The sequence below is a fragment of the Haemorhous mexicanus genome, chromosome 5 (genome assembly GCF_027477595.1).
Source record: "Haemorhous mexicanus isolate bHaeMex1 chromosome 5, bHaeMex1.pri, whole genome shotgun sequence".
NCBI lineage: Eukaryota > Metazoa > Chordata > Aves > Passeriformes > Fringillidae > Haemorhous > Haemorhous mexicanus.
In genome coordinates this window covers 8,899,158-8,917,668 of record NC_082345.1, presented here as the reverse complement: position 1 = coordinate 8,917,668, position 18,511 = coordinate 8,899,158, and the positions used below count along the sequence as shown (strand labels likewise).

Here is an 18,511-nt window from a genome sequence, read left to right as displayed (position 1 = left end):
GTATTTACCATAAAGGGACCTCATAGGCCATGTTTTAAAAAATTGTGGAGCATCTGCTGTCTGGAAATTTGCTGTCTTTATGAAGGGTTCAAGTAATTTTCTCAATCAGGTTACAAAGTGCTCAAACTGAATGTGCTGCATTGAAAATACTGTTTCATTTTGCCTGTTTAGTGAGACTTTATGATAAATCTTGTTTGGGATGTGATCCTGATATCATCATTCTCATCCATGGGCTGGAAATGCCATGGAAATGAAAAATTAACTTCTGGACTGATTTTCAAAGCCCTCATTATTTCCATCTCAAGGTTCATGCTTTTTTTGTCCAAGAGGATGCACTGCAAGTTAATGGCCTTTCATAATCCTTTTGAAGAGGTTTTAAGAAAATAAATCAAAAAAACTACATTTCAGGGAAGTTTGATTAGAGCTGAGCACTTAAATGCATAGAAGGATAGAGGGATAGAAGCCTGAGATAAGACGCCAGCATCCAGAAGACTCTAAATTAGGGCAGACAGAACCTCTTATATATTTCCTAATCCCATGCAAACATGCATCTTCAGATAACCCTACCTTTTGAAAGAAGACTAGGAGAAGTCAGTTTGTTAAATTCAGCAAAAAACAGGAGAGGAGGATTATATTGTACATATACCAGAGAGATAAACACTGTGGGAAATTAAAAAAAAAAAAAAGAAGAAGAAAATAGGGACACTAGTTATGTAAAATAAAATCAGTTTATAAATGAGTTAGGTTAAAAATTGGGATATTTCAAACCACTAGAGACCTAATGTTCTGGAGCTGTCAGCCAGTGGCAGTCATGCCAAACCTTAAAAACTGAATTTCATCAATTTATGGAGAGAATTCTGTGAGTCAGTGACAGCATAGAAGAAGAAGGAATAATCTTTTGTTTCTTCCTTTCTTGGGGCCATGAAATAGAGTTTATAGAACTCCCCATTCTAATTAGATTTTGGAAGTTCAAAGCTGGGTAATATTATTTAGTTTTGCATGCTGAATGTGGAATACTGAGCTCAAATGGCCAGGATTTGGGATTATGAACAGAATGAAAGTCAAAGGAGTTGTTCAAGTGCTGCATTTACCACACTTCTCTGGAAGCCCATTACCTCCTGGCTTCAGTTGTATTGTTCTAGCATTTCCTAATAAAAACATGACAGGGGATTGTGCCAGAGTTTGGCAGGACATCAAGATGCCCAGATCTAAATCTTTATGGAAAAAGTGGAGGAGAAATTGGTGAAAGCTGGAGGGATTTTTTTACTCAGCTTCAGAGAAGACTCAGGCAGATTGCAGCACTTTGCAACTGTAAGATTCGGAGCTGATGGTTTGGTAAAAGGGATAACTGTCAGAGGACTTCTTTTGAGGGGGAAAAGAAATTTCACTGGGAATGAGTAGAATTAATTATGCACATAGTAGCCCATTGGGGAGAGGGGAGGGAAAAGCTCCCCAGCACATCCAGGCTCTGCGCCATGCACGGTGTTTAAATAGAGAGTGTCCAAAGGAAAGGACAGGGGATTTAGCCAAAATGCTCTCCAGGCACCCCCCCCTAGTCCATCTAAAGAGTGATACTGGCATTGCTTCTCGGGGTGAAGACAATAGGCTGCTTTTCTGGCCAGAAATAGTGATGTGTCAGCGTCTGCAAAATGTGGAGCTGGGGAAGGGGGAGAAAAAAACCCGACCAAAAACCGAACGATAAGCTGAAAGCTGAAACCTCTCTCCCCCGCAAAGCCTCTGCTCCCAAATGCACACAAATGCACACACACACACCTCCAAAGCCACAACTCTTCTGAAAGTGCTGGTGCAGATAAGTGCTGTGTGCAGGGAAGGCATTTTGTCACGAAGAGCTCTTGCTTCTTCATTCATTTCACAGGATTTGTTTCCATTCCAGTTCCATGCTTTCATTTGAAATTTCTAGGATTGTGTGGCAGCCTTCCAAGCATGACTCCAGCACATACTGTAGGTGTTCAATGCATGTGTGCAGTGGTGCATGCTAATGGCTCTGGCTGCGGCTGTGACAGAGTGCAAACAGACAACAAGATGACTAATGAGCTGTTTTCAGTAATTTTCAATTACTAGATTTGCAGTTTACCTTTGCTTTTTTTCTCCCCCCGTTCTTTTTTTGAGTCAGAGCCAAAAAGGGAGACATTTTGCCCCACATTTCCCATAAAGGTTCTCAAAATGCTGGTCTTTCCAACAGGCCATGATTTGCATTGATACCTCCCCACACACGTTGATTTTACTTGCTAAAATTTCACCATACTGCACTTTTGTAAACCACATCACTTTCTGCAAATTCTCCAGACTTGTTTCGAAATTTGGCCACAGTAGTTGCAGCAAGAAACCAAAGCTTGGCAGAAGCACCTGGATTCTCCTTAGGGTGGGAATATAGCTGGGCAGGCAGGAGTGCTTTCACTCTCTTGCAATTTTTTATCCATCCTTTTTTATTTTAATTGCACCTTTTTTTCTGATCTCAAAGGTATCATGAAAGACAAAGGAGGACAAACAAAACCCACGTGCAGCAGTCTCCTCACTTATGCAGAGCATCTGTCTTCCCTGTTCCTCAAGCAGCAATATTTCTGTCACCAGACATCTCTGGTCTTCAGAGATGTTTGATTCTGGGTCCAAATGCTCTGAGTTGGGCCAATCCCTGGGGTTCAGTCCCCTGACATTATGATTAACACATGGCTTTGGAATGAGCCAGGAGATACTGCACATGGGAGTCCCAGATAAATTATGCATCTTGGGTTCGTGTTTCCCAAATACACTGTGAAGGGCTAATATTTTGCTCAGTATGGAGTAACATGAAGACATGACTCTAACTGACAGTAATGGGAATCATTTGGCTCCGTCTCCACAACAAATATTCCCTCCCACAACGGCTGCGCATTTTTTTTATTCATTACAACAACTGTTGCAAAATGTCAGGCAAATGGGCAGATAAAAAAATATAGAATGAAGGCCTGTCTGAAATTGAAATCCAGTTTGGCCAATGCTCACCTTTCAACTTGCTGCCTGCCTCCTTTCCCAGCAAGCTCGGAAGCCGTACGACGTCCGTGACGTGATTGAGCAGTACTCCCAAGGACACCTCAACATGATGGTTCGCATAAAGGAACTTCAAAGGAGGTAGGCCCTGTCTACCTCATGAAATATCTGATTCCTCTAGTGCCAGCTGGCTTCAGGAGAGATGTGTTCTTAATGAACAGTAATTGTCCAAAATTGCAAGCACAACAGGGAGCACAATATCTGGAGGATTTAACTTGGAGCCATTTTTAACCCTTTTTATGACCAAGTTTACAATTACCCTTTATTCTCCTCTCCTTTTTCTCCAAGTGGAATTAAAAGAAATGAAGGTGCATGCTGTGAAGTTTATAGTGTGATCCAAGCTTTTCTGTCCTCTTCTTAGAAAAGGAAAACTTTTTCAAATAATGATTTACCTTTCTGTTTCCACTCTGTGGTTCTCCACAACTGAAAGAAATCTGTTTCACTTGTGCTGCACTATCTGGAACTTTTCCCTGCCCACATTCCTCCATGCACATGCTTTCTCCAAGTTTGGGGTTTGCAGCTGAAATATTTTGCCACAAAACTATTCTCTTCTGTTTCAGCACAAAGTGCTTTTCTCTTTACAAATTAATGCTGTGGACTGGGACACCAGAATGAACTCCCCTGGCCCTTAAATTAAATGAAAAAAAAAAAAAAATCCTATTGAATGGAATCTACTGTGTCAACATATACAGATATTAAATCCGCCTGCATGAGGCTCTAGGAATAGTTGCAAATGTTATTAAGAAGTCATTCTGTTTGTATAGTCTTTGTTATTAGATTACATAGGACACAGGAGAACTGTGTTTTAGTTGCAACTTGAAAGTCTGAGAAATATTAGTACTCACGAAAATAGCAATAATAATATGGTTTGATTTTGGAGGAAAAACTCTTAAAGAGCTAAACTGCTGACTGTGTTTGCAGAAAGTAATGCTAGTCTCTTGTTTTTGCTTGTTTTGGTTTGGGCTTAGAGCTACTGTAAATTCTCATGTAAATTATGCTCCCATGCTTAGCAACAGAGTTTAAGTTGTTGGTAATTGCTCTGCTGGTAATTTTCTGTTTGCTTCTCAGGTTGGATCAATCCTTGGGAAAGCCAGGTCTTTTTCTCCCAGGTATGGTGACTGCATTTTATGCAAAATTATTATCTTCATAACTTTGGGAAAATACCCATGGCTACAGTAATGTGGATGTATAATCCAGCCAACCCTACATGAATGTAAGTCTGTTAATAAGCCCTGGAATGCCTGTGTAAAGAGAAATATATTTCATTCAGGTGGTAGGGGAGTAAATGGAAATTAAGAATAAATGTTAAAATGTGTGTTAGAACATGATGAGATGGAAATATTCTGAGGGAAATCCTTCTACAAAAATAGTCTTTCTAAATCTTTCTGTCCATGCCTGGGATTACAATATATGTTTATACCACTTCAAAAGGTTATTTCCTTCCTGAACTCATGTCCCATATCCAAAAGTGACTTGGAGCACAACTGAGTGTGGCCAGGTAATTTCAGAGCCTCTAAAACATGGCAGGTTGACAGTAGTTAATATTATCAGAACAAGGAATATCATTCAAAACACATTTTCAACATCTGATTGCTGCAGAGGGCTCAGTAGTACAATCCTTTTTCCCTGTAGCGGGTTTTGGACCACAGGAAAAGAATCTGTCAGCTTGAGTACTTCTATAAATATTTATGCATGGGATTTCATTCCACAATGTGCAAACTAAATTTATGGAAAAATGTCTCTTACCTCCAATAATGTATTATTTTATTTCAAGTATAGCATTACCAAACTGAAACTGCAATTTGTTGAAAAGACCTGTGTTAGAAGCATTTTTATCAAGCAGTTTCTGGTTTCAGAGGAGGTGAATAATTGGAAACTCATTGTAGAATTATGTTCTGAGAGGTTCAAGAAGCTGAAGATGTTCAGGAAGTTTGCTCTCACCAAATCTTGAGTCAAAAGGGTCATAGAAACCACTGGGAGGGTCTTAGGTGGGCCTATGGCTTTGGACAAGTGCTGGAAGGAATCTGAAGTACCAAGGAACTGACTGGAAGAGGTGGAATGGTGGTTAGGGATGCAGAAGCCGGTGAGCTCAGTTAGAGGATTGCAAGACCAAATCCAGAAGTTATTTGATCTAGCAATTATTTTATCTAAACCCTCCACAAATCCAAAAATTGGATAAGTGGTTCCAGAGAAATGGTGTGCAGAACTAAACTAAGAGTTAGTTTGCAATTACTCCTGTTGTTACCCAACCCGCCTTTACTCCCAGGATTTTCCAAGTGGTGAACATTGAAAAGTGAGTGCAGTATTTGTTTGTTTGTTTGTGGTGAAAACAGACTTTTGTACTGTCCTTCTCTAGAAAAAGCGTTATCCCTGAGTTTTCCTTAGAATGCATGGCTTATTCTACATTGAACATGGATTTTTTTATATAATACTTTTCCAGGCATTGCTAAAATCCTCATTTTTTAACAGTATGGGTGTTTCCCCTAGACTGTGTTATTTTTGTACTGATGACAAGCAAAAAAGAAATGACAATGCAAAGAAAATTAAACTGCCAAGGAGAAAAACATGAAAAGAATTTTTCTTTCCAGCCCCTTTTATTTTTTTCCTGTTTTATTATACTCCCATTCAAAGAATCTTAAGGTCTGATTCCAAGCCCGTTGAAATGAATGGGAATCTTTCCAGTGACCTCAGTGGGGTTTGGATTAGTTTTTTTATTGAAAAGTCTCTGTTGTGGACTTTGATATTATTATATAAAAGCAATTGCAGCCTGTCTATAGTATTATTACCTTTCAAAAGTGAATGATGTCATAAAAGACCCAGGATCTGAATTTACTGGAAGCAATTATTGTTATTTTTCAAGTTAGTTTCTCCGAGATAAAAAAGCACTAAAAGCTGTGTTAAAACAAGATAAGGATACAAGAAGAGAATAAAAGCCATGCTGGGTCAGAGCAGTCCTGACTCCAACGGAGCCAAGAGCAAGGTGCTTTGGGAAATTTGTAAAAAAAGCCTCCAGCCTTCCTGTCAGCTTTCAGCCCATTGCACATCAGAGGTTTCCTGACAAGATTACAGTGTATTTAGTCTCCAAAATGGTTTGTCCTCAACAAACTTGCCTAATTATCCCTTTAAACTTCAATATCTGACATATTTTGTACAAAGAATTCTAATAATTCCACCTTCATGTTTACATATGGGGAAGAAGTCTCCCTTTTTGCTTGTTTTGATCCTGGCATCTCCTCCCTTTCTTTGAAATTCCTTCAAGCAGGAGTGGATTTAAAAACACTAAGATTATGAATCAATCTTCCAAGGACCTGGACCCTACTTATATGAGTATATTCAGAAGACTCTTTCCGAGTTTCATTGGAAGCCTGTCCCAGTGTTCTAGGGGACACAATTTTGTCAGATGAAACAGATTCCTGTCATAATAAACATAATGGAAAGTGTTGATGTAGAGGGAAAGAGCATATTAATTGAATTTATGGAATCAACAAAGTAGACACATCACATACAGTGATACAAATAAGGAATGTCATGCTTGACCTTCACTACACACAATGGAGTTAACTGCTTTTGAATGCAATTTTTGAGACTTACGACAGCTTTTCAGGGGCAAAGGTGAAGAATAATGCCAAGGTAAAACAAAAGATCCAGTGTTTGGGCTCAGAAAAGTACACAAAAAGCTGATGTTTATCTGCAGTTTATCTGAACTTCTTGGTTCTGTATGACACGGGTGGGAATGCCTGAAGAAAAGGGCTTTCTTGTAAAATTTTGACAGTTCCATTGTTTGCTTTTTTTTTTCCATTAAGTGCCACCTAAGCTTTCTGATACTTTTTCTTTCCCATCTGTTAAAAAGAAATTGGGTCAGTGTATCTTTCAAAGCATAATAAATATGCTCAGCTTAAATTTAATCTTTTTTAAGTCAATTAATATTTGAAATTAGAGATACCCATATTTCTGGAGGAACTGATTTACACCACCCCTCCTGGAGATAAAAATATTTTGGCAGTTTACTTTTTAGGCTGTCCAAAGGAAATCACAAGTGCCTGATCCAGGACTATGCCTTACCTTTTTTAAATTTCTTTTACCAATCAGCTGCAAAAGGCTCTGACTGACAAGAAAAGAGACTGCAACTAAAAGCTACCATGACTGAGACAACTTTGTTATTTGCTGTTGTTTGGGTGTAAAGGGGCAATCCTGACCTTCTTTTTCAGCAGCATGCACAGTTTACAAACCCAAGAATCCAGATCTTGCCACAAGCTCATCACAATCATCCCTGGATGGAGCTTTGGCCGAGCTGGAGCAAACACAGTTCCAGAAGGCTGCATTTGCGCCAAGTTAGCCCAAAGAAGGCAGGAGTGCCTCCTGGGGGGGAGGCTGTTCTGCTTTCTGAGATAGCATTTACAAAGGTGTCTCGGTTTAGAAAGACAGGTGTCTGCTAAGGAAGGCAGGAGCCTCCCCTGAAATGGAAAATGTAAACCCCCTCCCTCCAAACTGTTATAAATTTGAAATTAAGGAGCTCTCAGGCTTCTTAATATGGGAGCAGGAATAATGAAAATAAAAAGATAAAATAAACAATACAGTAAACCCAAACAACACTGGCAGAATCAGAACACAACCTGACACCATGTTGGTCAGGGTGCTGGTAGCAGTCCAGTTGGAAATGTGGCTGCAGTCCTCCTGGAGTGTCAGGTGTGTTTTTGTTGGAGCAGTGACCCTGTAGAAGGGTGGAGTCTTCCTCTGAAGATCCAGTGGAAGAGGAAGCTGCCTCTCTGGGAATCCAGTGGAGAAGCTGTCTTGCTGTCCCAGGATCTCAGATTATATCCAGGTAGGAATGCTTGGCTCCTCCCTCTGGGCAGAGCATCTCACAGTGGGTTGCTGTAATTCTTATCAGCCATGCAGTGACATTCAACAGCCCGTTATCAGCAGGTGTCTCCCCAGAGGGAGAATTGGTTGTGGAAGAGATAAAGAAAACTGCCCAATCTGCTGCCCAGTAGAAGATAACAGCCACACCTCTAACAGATGGCAAATAGAATACGTCTTGCCTTCCAGTCTGGGACAAAAGGTTTGAGGTGTCTTCAGCAATCCAGAGTATCCAGTCAAATTCCTCATTTTCTGCTTAAAAGAAGCTGATGGCTTTCAGAAAAACTTGAATATTTTTGAATTAGCTCCCCTCTTTCTGTGTAAAAATCAAGGAAGAACTCTTGCTCTATAAAGCAGAGTGGTTCCCAGCTTTTGCCAATTTCAGACCATCTCTCTTCAATTCATTCACTATCCTAAAGGTCCTTATAAACAATTTTCCCTAACCAAAGGAAATGAATTGATTTTCTTTTAAGTTCGGTATATCCTGATGAGATGTAGCTCACTAACTCTGTGAAAAAATAAGATTAAGGTGCCATTCCTCCTTTGATTTGCTTTCTTCCTCCTGCTCATATCAGTTTATGTTATTTACATCAGTTATGTTATTTACATCAGTTTATGTTACTTCCATCTGGAGAAAGAGTTATCATCTCTTGAACTGGTGTGAAGCAAACCTATAAAGTGTTTGAGGTTTTTTGTTGGGTTTTTTTTGTTGAGTTTTTGTTGGGGTTTTTTGTTGGTTTGTTTTTTTGTTTTTTGTTTTTTGCAAGAGGCATATCTTGTTCTCCATTAGGAAAATAAATGAGCCAGCTTTGTGAAAATATTAGGAAATTAATATAGGATTGTGTTGTTTGAAAGTAGAATACTCAGGAAGACAAAGACTTCCAGGGAAGAAATGTCCATATTAATGAATATATGTTATTATTATTAATCTGTATTAACACTATTCCATCTCCTGAATTACAATGCCTGTTGCTTATTTACTAGTATTGTCTCAGATTCAAATCTAAGTATATAAAATAATGGGTTTGTATCCTACCAACCATGTGATGCAAGATGTTTTTGATTTTTTTTTTTATTTCTGAGATAAAATTTTCCCATATATATTTGCATCCAGTTATAATTAATTGTACTTCCTTTCATCCTTTGTCTCTGTGCCTTTCCCATAAGTGTTACAGGATTGCTGAGCTGATCTCTGTTTTAGTGCAGCCCAACACAGAGTAAAAACTCAATACTAAAAGGAAGTTATTTTGGATTACGAAGCGAAGAAATTTAGACATTTCATATTTATAGTTGGCCATGCAATATTTTCAACTCTGTAAAAACAAATCTAGTGATGTAGGAAGTCTGAAATCATCTATCTAGAAAAGACTTGAGAGAGAAACAAAAACATGAGATGGAAATCACACGTACTTGAGTGACTTTATCCGAACTTGTGCCCTCCCTCCTTAACCCCGTGTTTGGTGAATTGTGCACACACCACATTTGCTCTTAAAGATGGTCTCTAATAAAAGGAAATGCTTGTAAATTAGGGCTGGATGCTGTTACTCTGGGAGGCTGATGAGAAATGGGGGAGGACCACAACATTTTATGTCTTTCACAGCCTGTGGGCCAGCACGGGGGTGCATGAGACACAGCTCCCTCCTTGTGCATCATTCCTTCCACTTCTGATTTTCCACATCTTAGAGCAGTGCCACATGCCACAATACAGCTTCTTACTGCTTATCTGCTCCCTATTCTCTTTCCTCTTCCACACAGCTTTCAGGAATAACTAAAATAGGAAACACTATTAACTTGGTTTGGGATGTCTTGGTGATTATCTGAAGGATGGAATTAGCACTGGTGAGGAAATGATTATTTTATTGTTTAAAAAAAGAAAAACCTTTTTTGAAGTATTCCTTCAGGTTTGGGGGATTTTTTGGGGTTAGACTTAAACAAAACACTATTTTCCCACTGGTGTTCAAACCACGTCCCAATTTAGAAATCTTAAAAGTCATGCTTTTTTTCTGATATACACTTTAAAAGATGTATTTACAGATTTACTAACTAGAAAGTAGATAGCAGAGCCAATTATTCATTTTAGGCAGAGATGAACACAGAGATAAACTTGAGCCTCAGCCACTTACATTTTAAGAAGTTTCTGAGATTGTGAACGATGAATAGTACACATGTATGAGCCAAGCTGTGTCACTTATTGTCTGCCCCACATTTTCTCTCCTGACTTTACTTGCTCCTGCAGGTTCTCTGTGGGAACACTTCTCTTTTCTAAGCCTGCAAAGAGCTGCCAAGGGTGCAGGACCTTTTAAAGGAGGAGAAGGAAAGCAGAAATTGCTTCTGCCAGCACTGCTTTTGTTGGTCTTCCTCTGGGGTTGTGGTGTGTGCAGCACAAGTTACCTTGAGGTGAACTTTGCTGCAAACATATCACTAAACATATCCCATAGCAAATATAAATGGTAAAGCAAGTATGACTCCCTGAGAAATCCAGAAATGTGATGAGCACACACAGGCGCTCACTGTGAACTCTGGCACAGTGTAAATTCATATCTCAGCCTACCTTCCTTCATATCTCAGCCTTGCTCATGCCCTCAGCAAAATTGACTTGGTTAGCTTTAAAAACCAGACCTTAAGCACTCATGAAAATGGAGCAATGCATGAAAAAATCCAGGAGTAATTACTCCAGGTATTGGAAATACACTTTAGTAGGGAAAAACATCCAACTTCCATTGGCATCAGCTTGTAACCGATTTCAGTATTGGGCTGTGGGTTTTAACTGGTGAATGTTGTTTCCCAACTCAGAATATGTGTGGGTTTGTGCTTCATTCCCTGTGCAATAACACCCTCATTCCTTAGCAATAGATCCTGGGAGCAGAAAGCATAGACCCCATTTTCCAGTTTTCACTCTTGGTTCCCAATCCCACCCTTTGCAGTGGAATGTGTAACTGGGCTTTACTAAGCAGGCCTCATAAAGAGTAGGAGGGAAAAAAAGGATGCAAGAGCTTTTCCCAATGTCACTCCTTTGCAGAGAGGGGATGGATGGATGGATGGATGGATGGATGGATGGATGGATGGATGGATGGATGGATGGATGGATGGATGGATGGATGGATTTCTTCCACTCCAGCCCTTGAACCCCTGGATATGCTGCCTCCTAGAGCTGCAGCACCAGTTGAAAACTATTCTGATTTCTTTATGTATAGAAAGTTTACCTTGCTCAGGCCAGTAATATTCAAAATTGCAGGTGGGCCCAGGTACCTTGCCCATTCCATCCAACTACTGAAATAATTAAACAACAAATCAATATTACTCCAGACTCCATCCATACCCTTTCATGTCCACAGACTACCTCTACCAAGGTCCAAGTTGCCCTTTAGACTAATTTAATTTTGTCAGTCTGACAAACTATTTCCCTTCTGTCCAGCTACTCTCTTTCACTTGTTTCATTCTTTCTTGTTATGTTCATGTATTTTATGCTACCCTACTATTATCAGCTTTTATTTTTTTTTGCTTTGAATGCCATGGATATAATTCATAGTTTGAATTTATTCTCCACCTAATGAATGTCCCATTTTTATTCTTCTTTCTTCAGAAAAAGGGGTAGACAAAGGATACTACAGTATAGGAGCCAGACTGATCCGGCTGGAGGATAAGGTAAGTGCATGAAAGCTTGCTTTTTTTTTCCTGAGCACTGATATCTGATCTAGAGACCTGCAAGATAGTATCTTGGCATGATTTACTTTAGAATTACAGGGCTCCATAATAATGAATAATATCCTAATTTTTGTGAGGGAGTTGATGAAGTTTCATGTGCGTGTTGTTCAGCATTAACCATTTACCTGCTATGCAGCCCTGGTTCTTGTTTGTAAAAGGAGCTGCTTTCATGTTGAAGTCAAACCACACACCTTGTATACAAGTGCTGGGAATTGGCTGGTGTTTGTCACACAAGAATTAGTGAGCTAAACAGAAATGTTAGTGTCAGGAATCTTTGTGACTAGCAACAGTTGACATCTCATTTACAAATCCTGAGATTCTTTAATGTTTACTGCTTTTTCCCCCTGTGCTGTTACCTTTGCACATTTTCTGCCCCTCCCTCACTGTCTTCTCTCCAGGAATATGTTCATCTTTGTTATTAATTAGAGTTACTTAGCAGTGTGCCCAAAGGCCAAAGCTCAGTGAGGCTCTGTTGTCTTAGACCTCTCCCAAACATCCTCCAGAGCTTTTTCCACTCAAATGATAACAAAAATACGAGTTTGCTGAAAACTCAGACTCTATTTCTCTAACAGTGTTTTAGTCAGCTCTCTTACCTACCTCTCAAAGTTCATGTCCCTCCAGCAGGGTGCTTTGTGGGCAGGAGCACCACAGTGGCTTTGCTGGGGGATATGATGGTGCTGAGACAAAAGTCCATTTCAATTTCGCATATCCACTGCCTGTTTTATCCTTGTCTCACTCAAATTTGTCATGCAAATTCTCTTTTCACTTTTTTCTGGGGAAGTGAGGCAAGAATTAAAGAGGAAAGAAACTTCTCATAATTCTTAAGAACTGTGCATCTTGCCAAAAAGCAGAAATTGAAATTTAACTAATATAATCAAAAATCAATTTTTTAATGATGATTGCTAGGACAACATCAGAAATATGTGACACTGCGCTGTCAAAGGACAGATTTTCTTTCATTTTTAGCTTTCTTGCACAGTGTCAGAGAATCAGCCTATCAGATAAAGACATTATTTGAGCTAATTTTAAAGTGGATTGATCCCTTGTGCAGCCAGCTGTTCAAAGTGACAGTGGCTTTCGTTCTGATTGCCTTACTCACTTTGAAAGAGATAAATTGCTCTCTGGCCTCTGTGTATTCTGTAAATTCATACCAAGGCTTCATTCATATTTCTTGGATGTGCATATAAAGAGAAACACCCAATATAGACTGGAAATTTAGCAATAAAAGTATCTGTGATAATAGTTGGAGTGCTTTGAGTGAGAAATGCTGCTGATATTGTAAATACCTCTGGAAGCAGCAGTTCATGGTCTCCTGACTTCTCCATATTTATTAAGAAGAGAGGTGAGAAAGTTTTTAGTGTTTCTGGCCTTGGTCCAGATTTAGCACAATATGCTGTGGATTTGATCAATTTTATTTCAAAGCCTGACTTAGAGGGCTGCAGAGGCATCTTGGTATAAGAGGAGGAATGTGACAGGAGATGCAGGAAATGCTGTAGTGACTGATCTCTGATACCTGCTTGTGTTCTGCCTTTAATTTAGGCATGGTCTAAATAAAGTCAGTGCAACCTCAAGCCATTAGTGGGCAAGACCAAGCTTCTGTTTTGTTTGAAGAATCGAACTTTAAATTTTGCATGGGAACTGGTGATTTCCTCCTCTCTCTACTTATTGTTGTGGAGAAAACACATAGAAAAGAATAAAAATGTGTCAAGATGTTTTCATAAGATGAGTCAATCATTGCAGCTTCCTTTTTGTTCTCAGACCAAACTGCAAATGTAAAATAAATGCCAGACTCAGAGAGAACCCAAGGCATTTCATCTTTTAGTACAAATTATTATTCTTTCAGGTATACAAGGCTTCAGTCTCATACCCCTGCTAAGTAGGTAGACATGGTGCAGAAGAAGGGCAAATATTTACTGTGTTGGTTTGCTTGAGGTTTTGGTGGCGTAAATTTGGGGGTTTTGGTTTGTTTGAGGTTCTTTTTGTATTTGCATTTTTTTGACACATCAGGCCAAAATACATCTGTTTACATAATGAATACAAAGTTAAGCTTCCCAGCTATCTCTGTTTTAATGGGACAATAGATACTACTGCATCCTGCTGTCAGATTGCTTCCCCTAAATTATTTTCCCATGTCTCATGGGCCCTCCTGCTCTAACAGTTCACTGTGTAGTACCTGCTATGTGTCCAAATGTGAAACAATATTGGAATCAGGAAGGACAAGCTGAGTTTCAACCTCTGAGAAGAATAAATGAGGCAAGGGCATGTCTGACATCAGGCTACAGCTGGTGGTGAAAAATGATCCCCCCCCTGAAACTAGAAAACCTTTGGGATCAACCTCTTCCCCCTGGAGAAATTATTTTAACATTCAGTCACCCAGTCTAGTGATGGCAGCCTCCCAAAAAGAGTGACACATCTGATAAAAGGACACATTTTTGGACAAAGGCCAGTTGGTGCAGACTGATAAAAATGCAGTGCAGATTTGAGAATGTTATCTGCCTAAATGAGCTGTATCAATAAGCAATGAGCACACCTCTGGTCCAGACTGACCTTCCCCACCAGCATTTTGCAGTTCATTTGTTTTAGCTGCCTCTCCTGAAGGGAATCAGAGTGTAACAAACCCATTGAGAGCTGTGTGTTGTTCTGCATAAAGCCATAATTACTCTTTCTGCAAAGTGTGGGAGAGGGAAGCACACATTTCTGATGGTTAAGATGAACTCCATTCCCTGGAGAGGTTTGCCATTATTTCAGTAAAAACATGGCATTTGCTCTACAGAAAGGCAGAGGCGCAGGTCTCTGAAGGGGTTGCTTGGTGATAGGAAGAAGCTTTGAGGCAAAAATGTTGCAAAGACACAAAGATAACAGCCTTTCATTCATGTGGCATGAGAGCACTGCCTGCAGCCTCTCTTTTGTGACCAAACAGGCTCCCTCTGGAAGTTTAAAGTAACGGGGAGGAGGTAAGAACCAGTTTGTAGAGGATGAAGCACCGTGCAACTCCAGCAGAAAAAAAAAATCTACTCCTTTTTGCCTTAAAGCATTGCAAAGCTGACTAGAAACAGGTAAAATGCATAGTGGTATGTCTCAGGCAAAAAAAAATCCAAACCCCTTTTCGGCAACATCAACACTCTGCTGGGCTTCACTCCTCTCACTGACATGGCACATTGCTTAGGGGGAGTTTGCCTGGAACACTTTTCAACCTGTTTTGCCTTGAGGAGGGAATAAAATTCTTATTTTGTTGTGGCCAATGTAATAACCTAGTGTGGTTCTTTTCACAAAAAAAAAACCCCACTGAGATGTTTGGAGAAGGAATGGGGCTTCCTTCCCAACATGTGATGTGTGCCATTTGGCCGACCCCTCCTTCAGTTCCATGGCAGGGTTTAATTTTATATTGTGGTATGTAGCCATTGACAGATCCTTTTGAAATGTATTAAGAGGGAGATTGGTTCCAAGATGATGTTCTAGAGCTGGCGTTAGTTTCTTTTCAAAATTGTAAACTAATGCTTCTTTATGATGAAATGAGTATTCTTTCTTTTCCTTTTCTTTTCAAAATTAGAAACAAAAATCATGGTGTGCTATGTCAAACTGCACGGCAACCTATAAATAAAAACAGGAGAGAAAAGAATCTGCAAATGAAAGGTTAGAAAGGACAGCTGTGTTGTCTTTGAAAAAGAAATCTATTAGGTATTTTTATAATTATATGGCAGTCTTTTTTATGTGGTATTTACAGTTATGATTTACGTCCATATTACCATAACTATTTCCATACTTATAGACAACATGTGATAATGCTGAGAGCCAAAAGCAACCATTTGGTAGCATTTAAAAAATGCAGGAACACTAAGAGAAAACAGGGCAATAAAGCAAATCCTTCTGAGTTTTATCCATCTGAGTAATGCGAGCCAGGACAAAAATGTCATCCAACATAAACAAATGTAGAGGTTGGATTGTGGCAGTAAACTCTCTCTTTACCAATTTAAACACAACTTGAGTTGGGAGCTAAAAGGATGGGCTCAGAGAAGAGTGGTAGCAATGGAGAGATGGATGTTGGTGAACCTGATTCCTGCTGTGATTACATCAAGAGTCATTAAATAGTAAATTATTTATCATGGCAGTGCCTGCAAGCACCACCAGCATGAAAAGCTGGTAAGATTTTCCATTCGAAACCCCTCATTTGTGAGTGGGGTGATGGGCATAACCAAAACGCATTTAAAAAAAAAAAAGAAAAAGAAAAAAGCCAAAAATTCGTGCATGATGAGTCAGTTGCAATATGAGCATGCTACACTTTTGAGGTTTCAAGATGTCTGAAATAAACCCCTTTGTTAACAAAACTGTGTTTTGGCACCAAGGTGTTTGTGGGTTGTTTGCCCCCAGTTCCTTAAAGATGGAGTCATTCCATAACAGAAAGCTTTTCAGCAGGCTGCTTGCAAATGGGTGTTGTGTGGATTTTCTTAGGTCAAAGCCTTATCTCATTTACTCTGGAGCAGTCCAGCATAAATCCATTGACTCTGTGCCATAAGTATGATGTCATTAGAGTTTTATTTTTAATCCGTTGCTGAAATAAAACAAAACAAAAGTGAGAAAAAAACTAAAGCCCTGATGCCTCAAGCCAAATTGTGCTTCCATTTATGCCAGTGAAGTTACTCAGGATTCATGCAGGTGTTAATGGTAGCAAATTTCTTAAATGGCTTTAACATGATTCCAGCTCCTGTGTCTACATCCTGCTCATCAAGAGCAAATTGACAGAGATGAGGTGAAAGCAGAAATAGGGACTCAAACATTTCAGAATTAATCTGAGTGAAATCATGTTTTCACCTATTATGACTAAGGGAATCTTTGTGGTATGCTGGGTGTTGTAGAACTGAAATTGTGTTCTTGTAACTGAAACATCAAGATGGGCTTTTAATCAGCAAACAAAGTAATGAAAATTGACCTGCTTAGATCTCAGCCACACAACATTTCTAGTCTGCTACTGACTCCTCAGTGCAGAGATGAACTACTGTAGTACTGACTTCTGACTGTCTGGGATGGGCTTGTGCTTCTCAGATAAACCTTGTTCAATACAGTTCAGAGGGAAAGGCTGGGTTTGATCTGCCTGGTTTTGATGGTAATTTCTGGAGGATCAGGCAAAAATAAGAGCTAACTCTGATACTCTTTCAAGTAAGAGAAGAGAGAGATCATATATTCTGAGGCATAATGGAAAGAATCCTCCGTCAATGCTTCCCTTATGTTTTTTGTTGTGCAGCTCTACGATATGTTGTACTTGGTAGCACCCTCCTATTATTAAGGTTCTACACCACTTTCCATTTCAGAGCTCCATTTTCAGTTCCTCCCATCTTTGCCAAACTCCGGCCATCTGGGCTGAAATTCTCAGAGGCAGATGTCTGCCTCGGGCTGAGATCCTTTGGAAAATTTGTATGTCAGAGTGGGTCATCCTTTCTATATCACAGTAACCTGACCCACTGTGAGGATTCTCCCAAAAGTAAACATAAAAACATTGATGGAAAACACTTGAGCTTCTTCTAAATTTGAGCAAGAAAATTGGAGAGAAATGGGGTATTATCTGCCAGTCTTGGGACCCAGAGGCCTGATCCAAAACGTAGTGAACTCATCAGGAAGCTTTCACATGGATCAGGCCCTGATTTTTAATGGGTGAGGGAACAGAGAGTTTTGCACAGTGAACGTTTGCCAGGAGGCAATTCATCACCATAAATCAAATGTTAAATAATTCCAAAGCCCAATAAATGAGCGTGCAGATGGCAGTGTCTGCTCCCCAGGGATTGCACTGACTGGGATCCAGCCCCAACAGTTTGATCTCATTTAGAGCAGTCTCAAGGATTGCTCTGATTAGGCACTTGGTGCAGTCTTGTTGCTTCTCTGCTCTCTTGGCTGAAACTTCATTGGTGGGAGCAAACCCCCCCTTCCAACACTGCCCAGGACACCCTGGAGGGTGCAGGGCAGGGGTTTCACAGCCAGATGTGGCAGAGCAGCTGGAATCAGCTGGTTTCAAAGCTTCCCTTTAGTAAGAAAAGCAGAGAGTCACTTGCAGAAGAAGAACAAGTGCTCCTGGAGAAGAGCACGCGGAGTAACTGTGAGCACCAAGGGAGAGAAAAACACCACAGTGACTTAGGGCTGCTGGGAAATACCACAGAAGGGAACTGTTAGAACATTGGGAATCTAATCCATATTGAGGCAGCCAGCTGTTTAACCTGCAGGGAAAAGGTCCTGGAAATAGCAATGCTGACAGAGAAGGCTGTAGATGATGGGCTCTGTCTGTGCCTTCCTGTCCTCCACCAACACCTTCCCAGCATCACAACTGGCTTTGACCTACACAGAGGAAAGGGTCCTGAGCTTGGAGATGGTGATTTCCTGTGAGTTTTAGAGAAAATCAGTGCCTGTGCAGAGGGCAGACACTCTGGAAATCCCCCTGCTCCCAGAACAGACTGCAGTGTGAGTGTGGCTCTTCTCAGGCGCCAGAAAGTCCAGCCACAAATGGAGAGGAGTCACAGCTCTGCTGCTTCTGCTGCTTATGATGCAATAAAGTAATTTATTTACTATCATTGGGTGAAAAAGGTATATTTTTAGAGTATTTTTGAGATTTTGACCTTTTTTAAGATAAAAAGTCAGATCCTCCCCTTAAGAGCTTTGACCTGAATGTCCAAAGAATAACAAAAATCAGATCACCTCTAAGTATTTTGCATCTGCTTTTTAAAATTTTTAACAGGTCATTCCAAATAAACATAATGTTCTACATGATCCTGGACCCCAAATCAAAATGCCTTTGATTAGCAATATGAAACTGGAGTATTGTACCAATCCTCTTGGGAAGAAAAAAAAGTGTAAATGCATTAACCCTGCCTTTTCTTATGAGCAGTGTTCAGTGTTTTAAAAATTGTTATTTTCTGAT

General features: G+C 39.9%; 1 protein-coding gene across 2 annotated transcripts in view; it reads left to right on the top strand.

Annotated features, from left to right (window-relative positions):
• LOC132327071 (potassium voltage-gated channel subfamily KQT member 1-like) overlaps positions 1–18,511 on the top strand; it is a 387,557-nt gene that overhangs the window by 198,176 nt on the left and 170,870 nt on the right. For both annotated transcript variants that reach the window (XM_059845811.1, XM_059845812.1), the window contains exons 11-13: positions 3,035–3,129; positions 4,117–4,157; positions 11,489–11,550. In XM_059845811.1, coding sequence (XP_059701794.1) covers positions 3,035–3,129; positions 4,117–4,157; positions 11,489–11,550 — 198 coding nt within the window. The remainder of the gene's footprint in view (positions 1–3,034; positions 3,130–4,116; positions 4,158–11,488; positions 11,551–18,511) is intronic.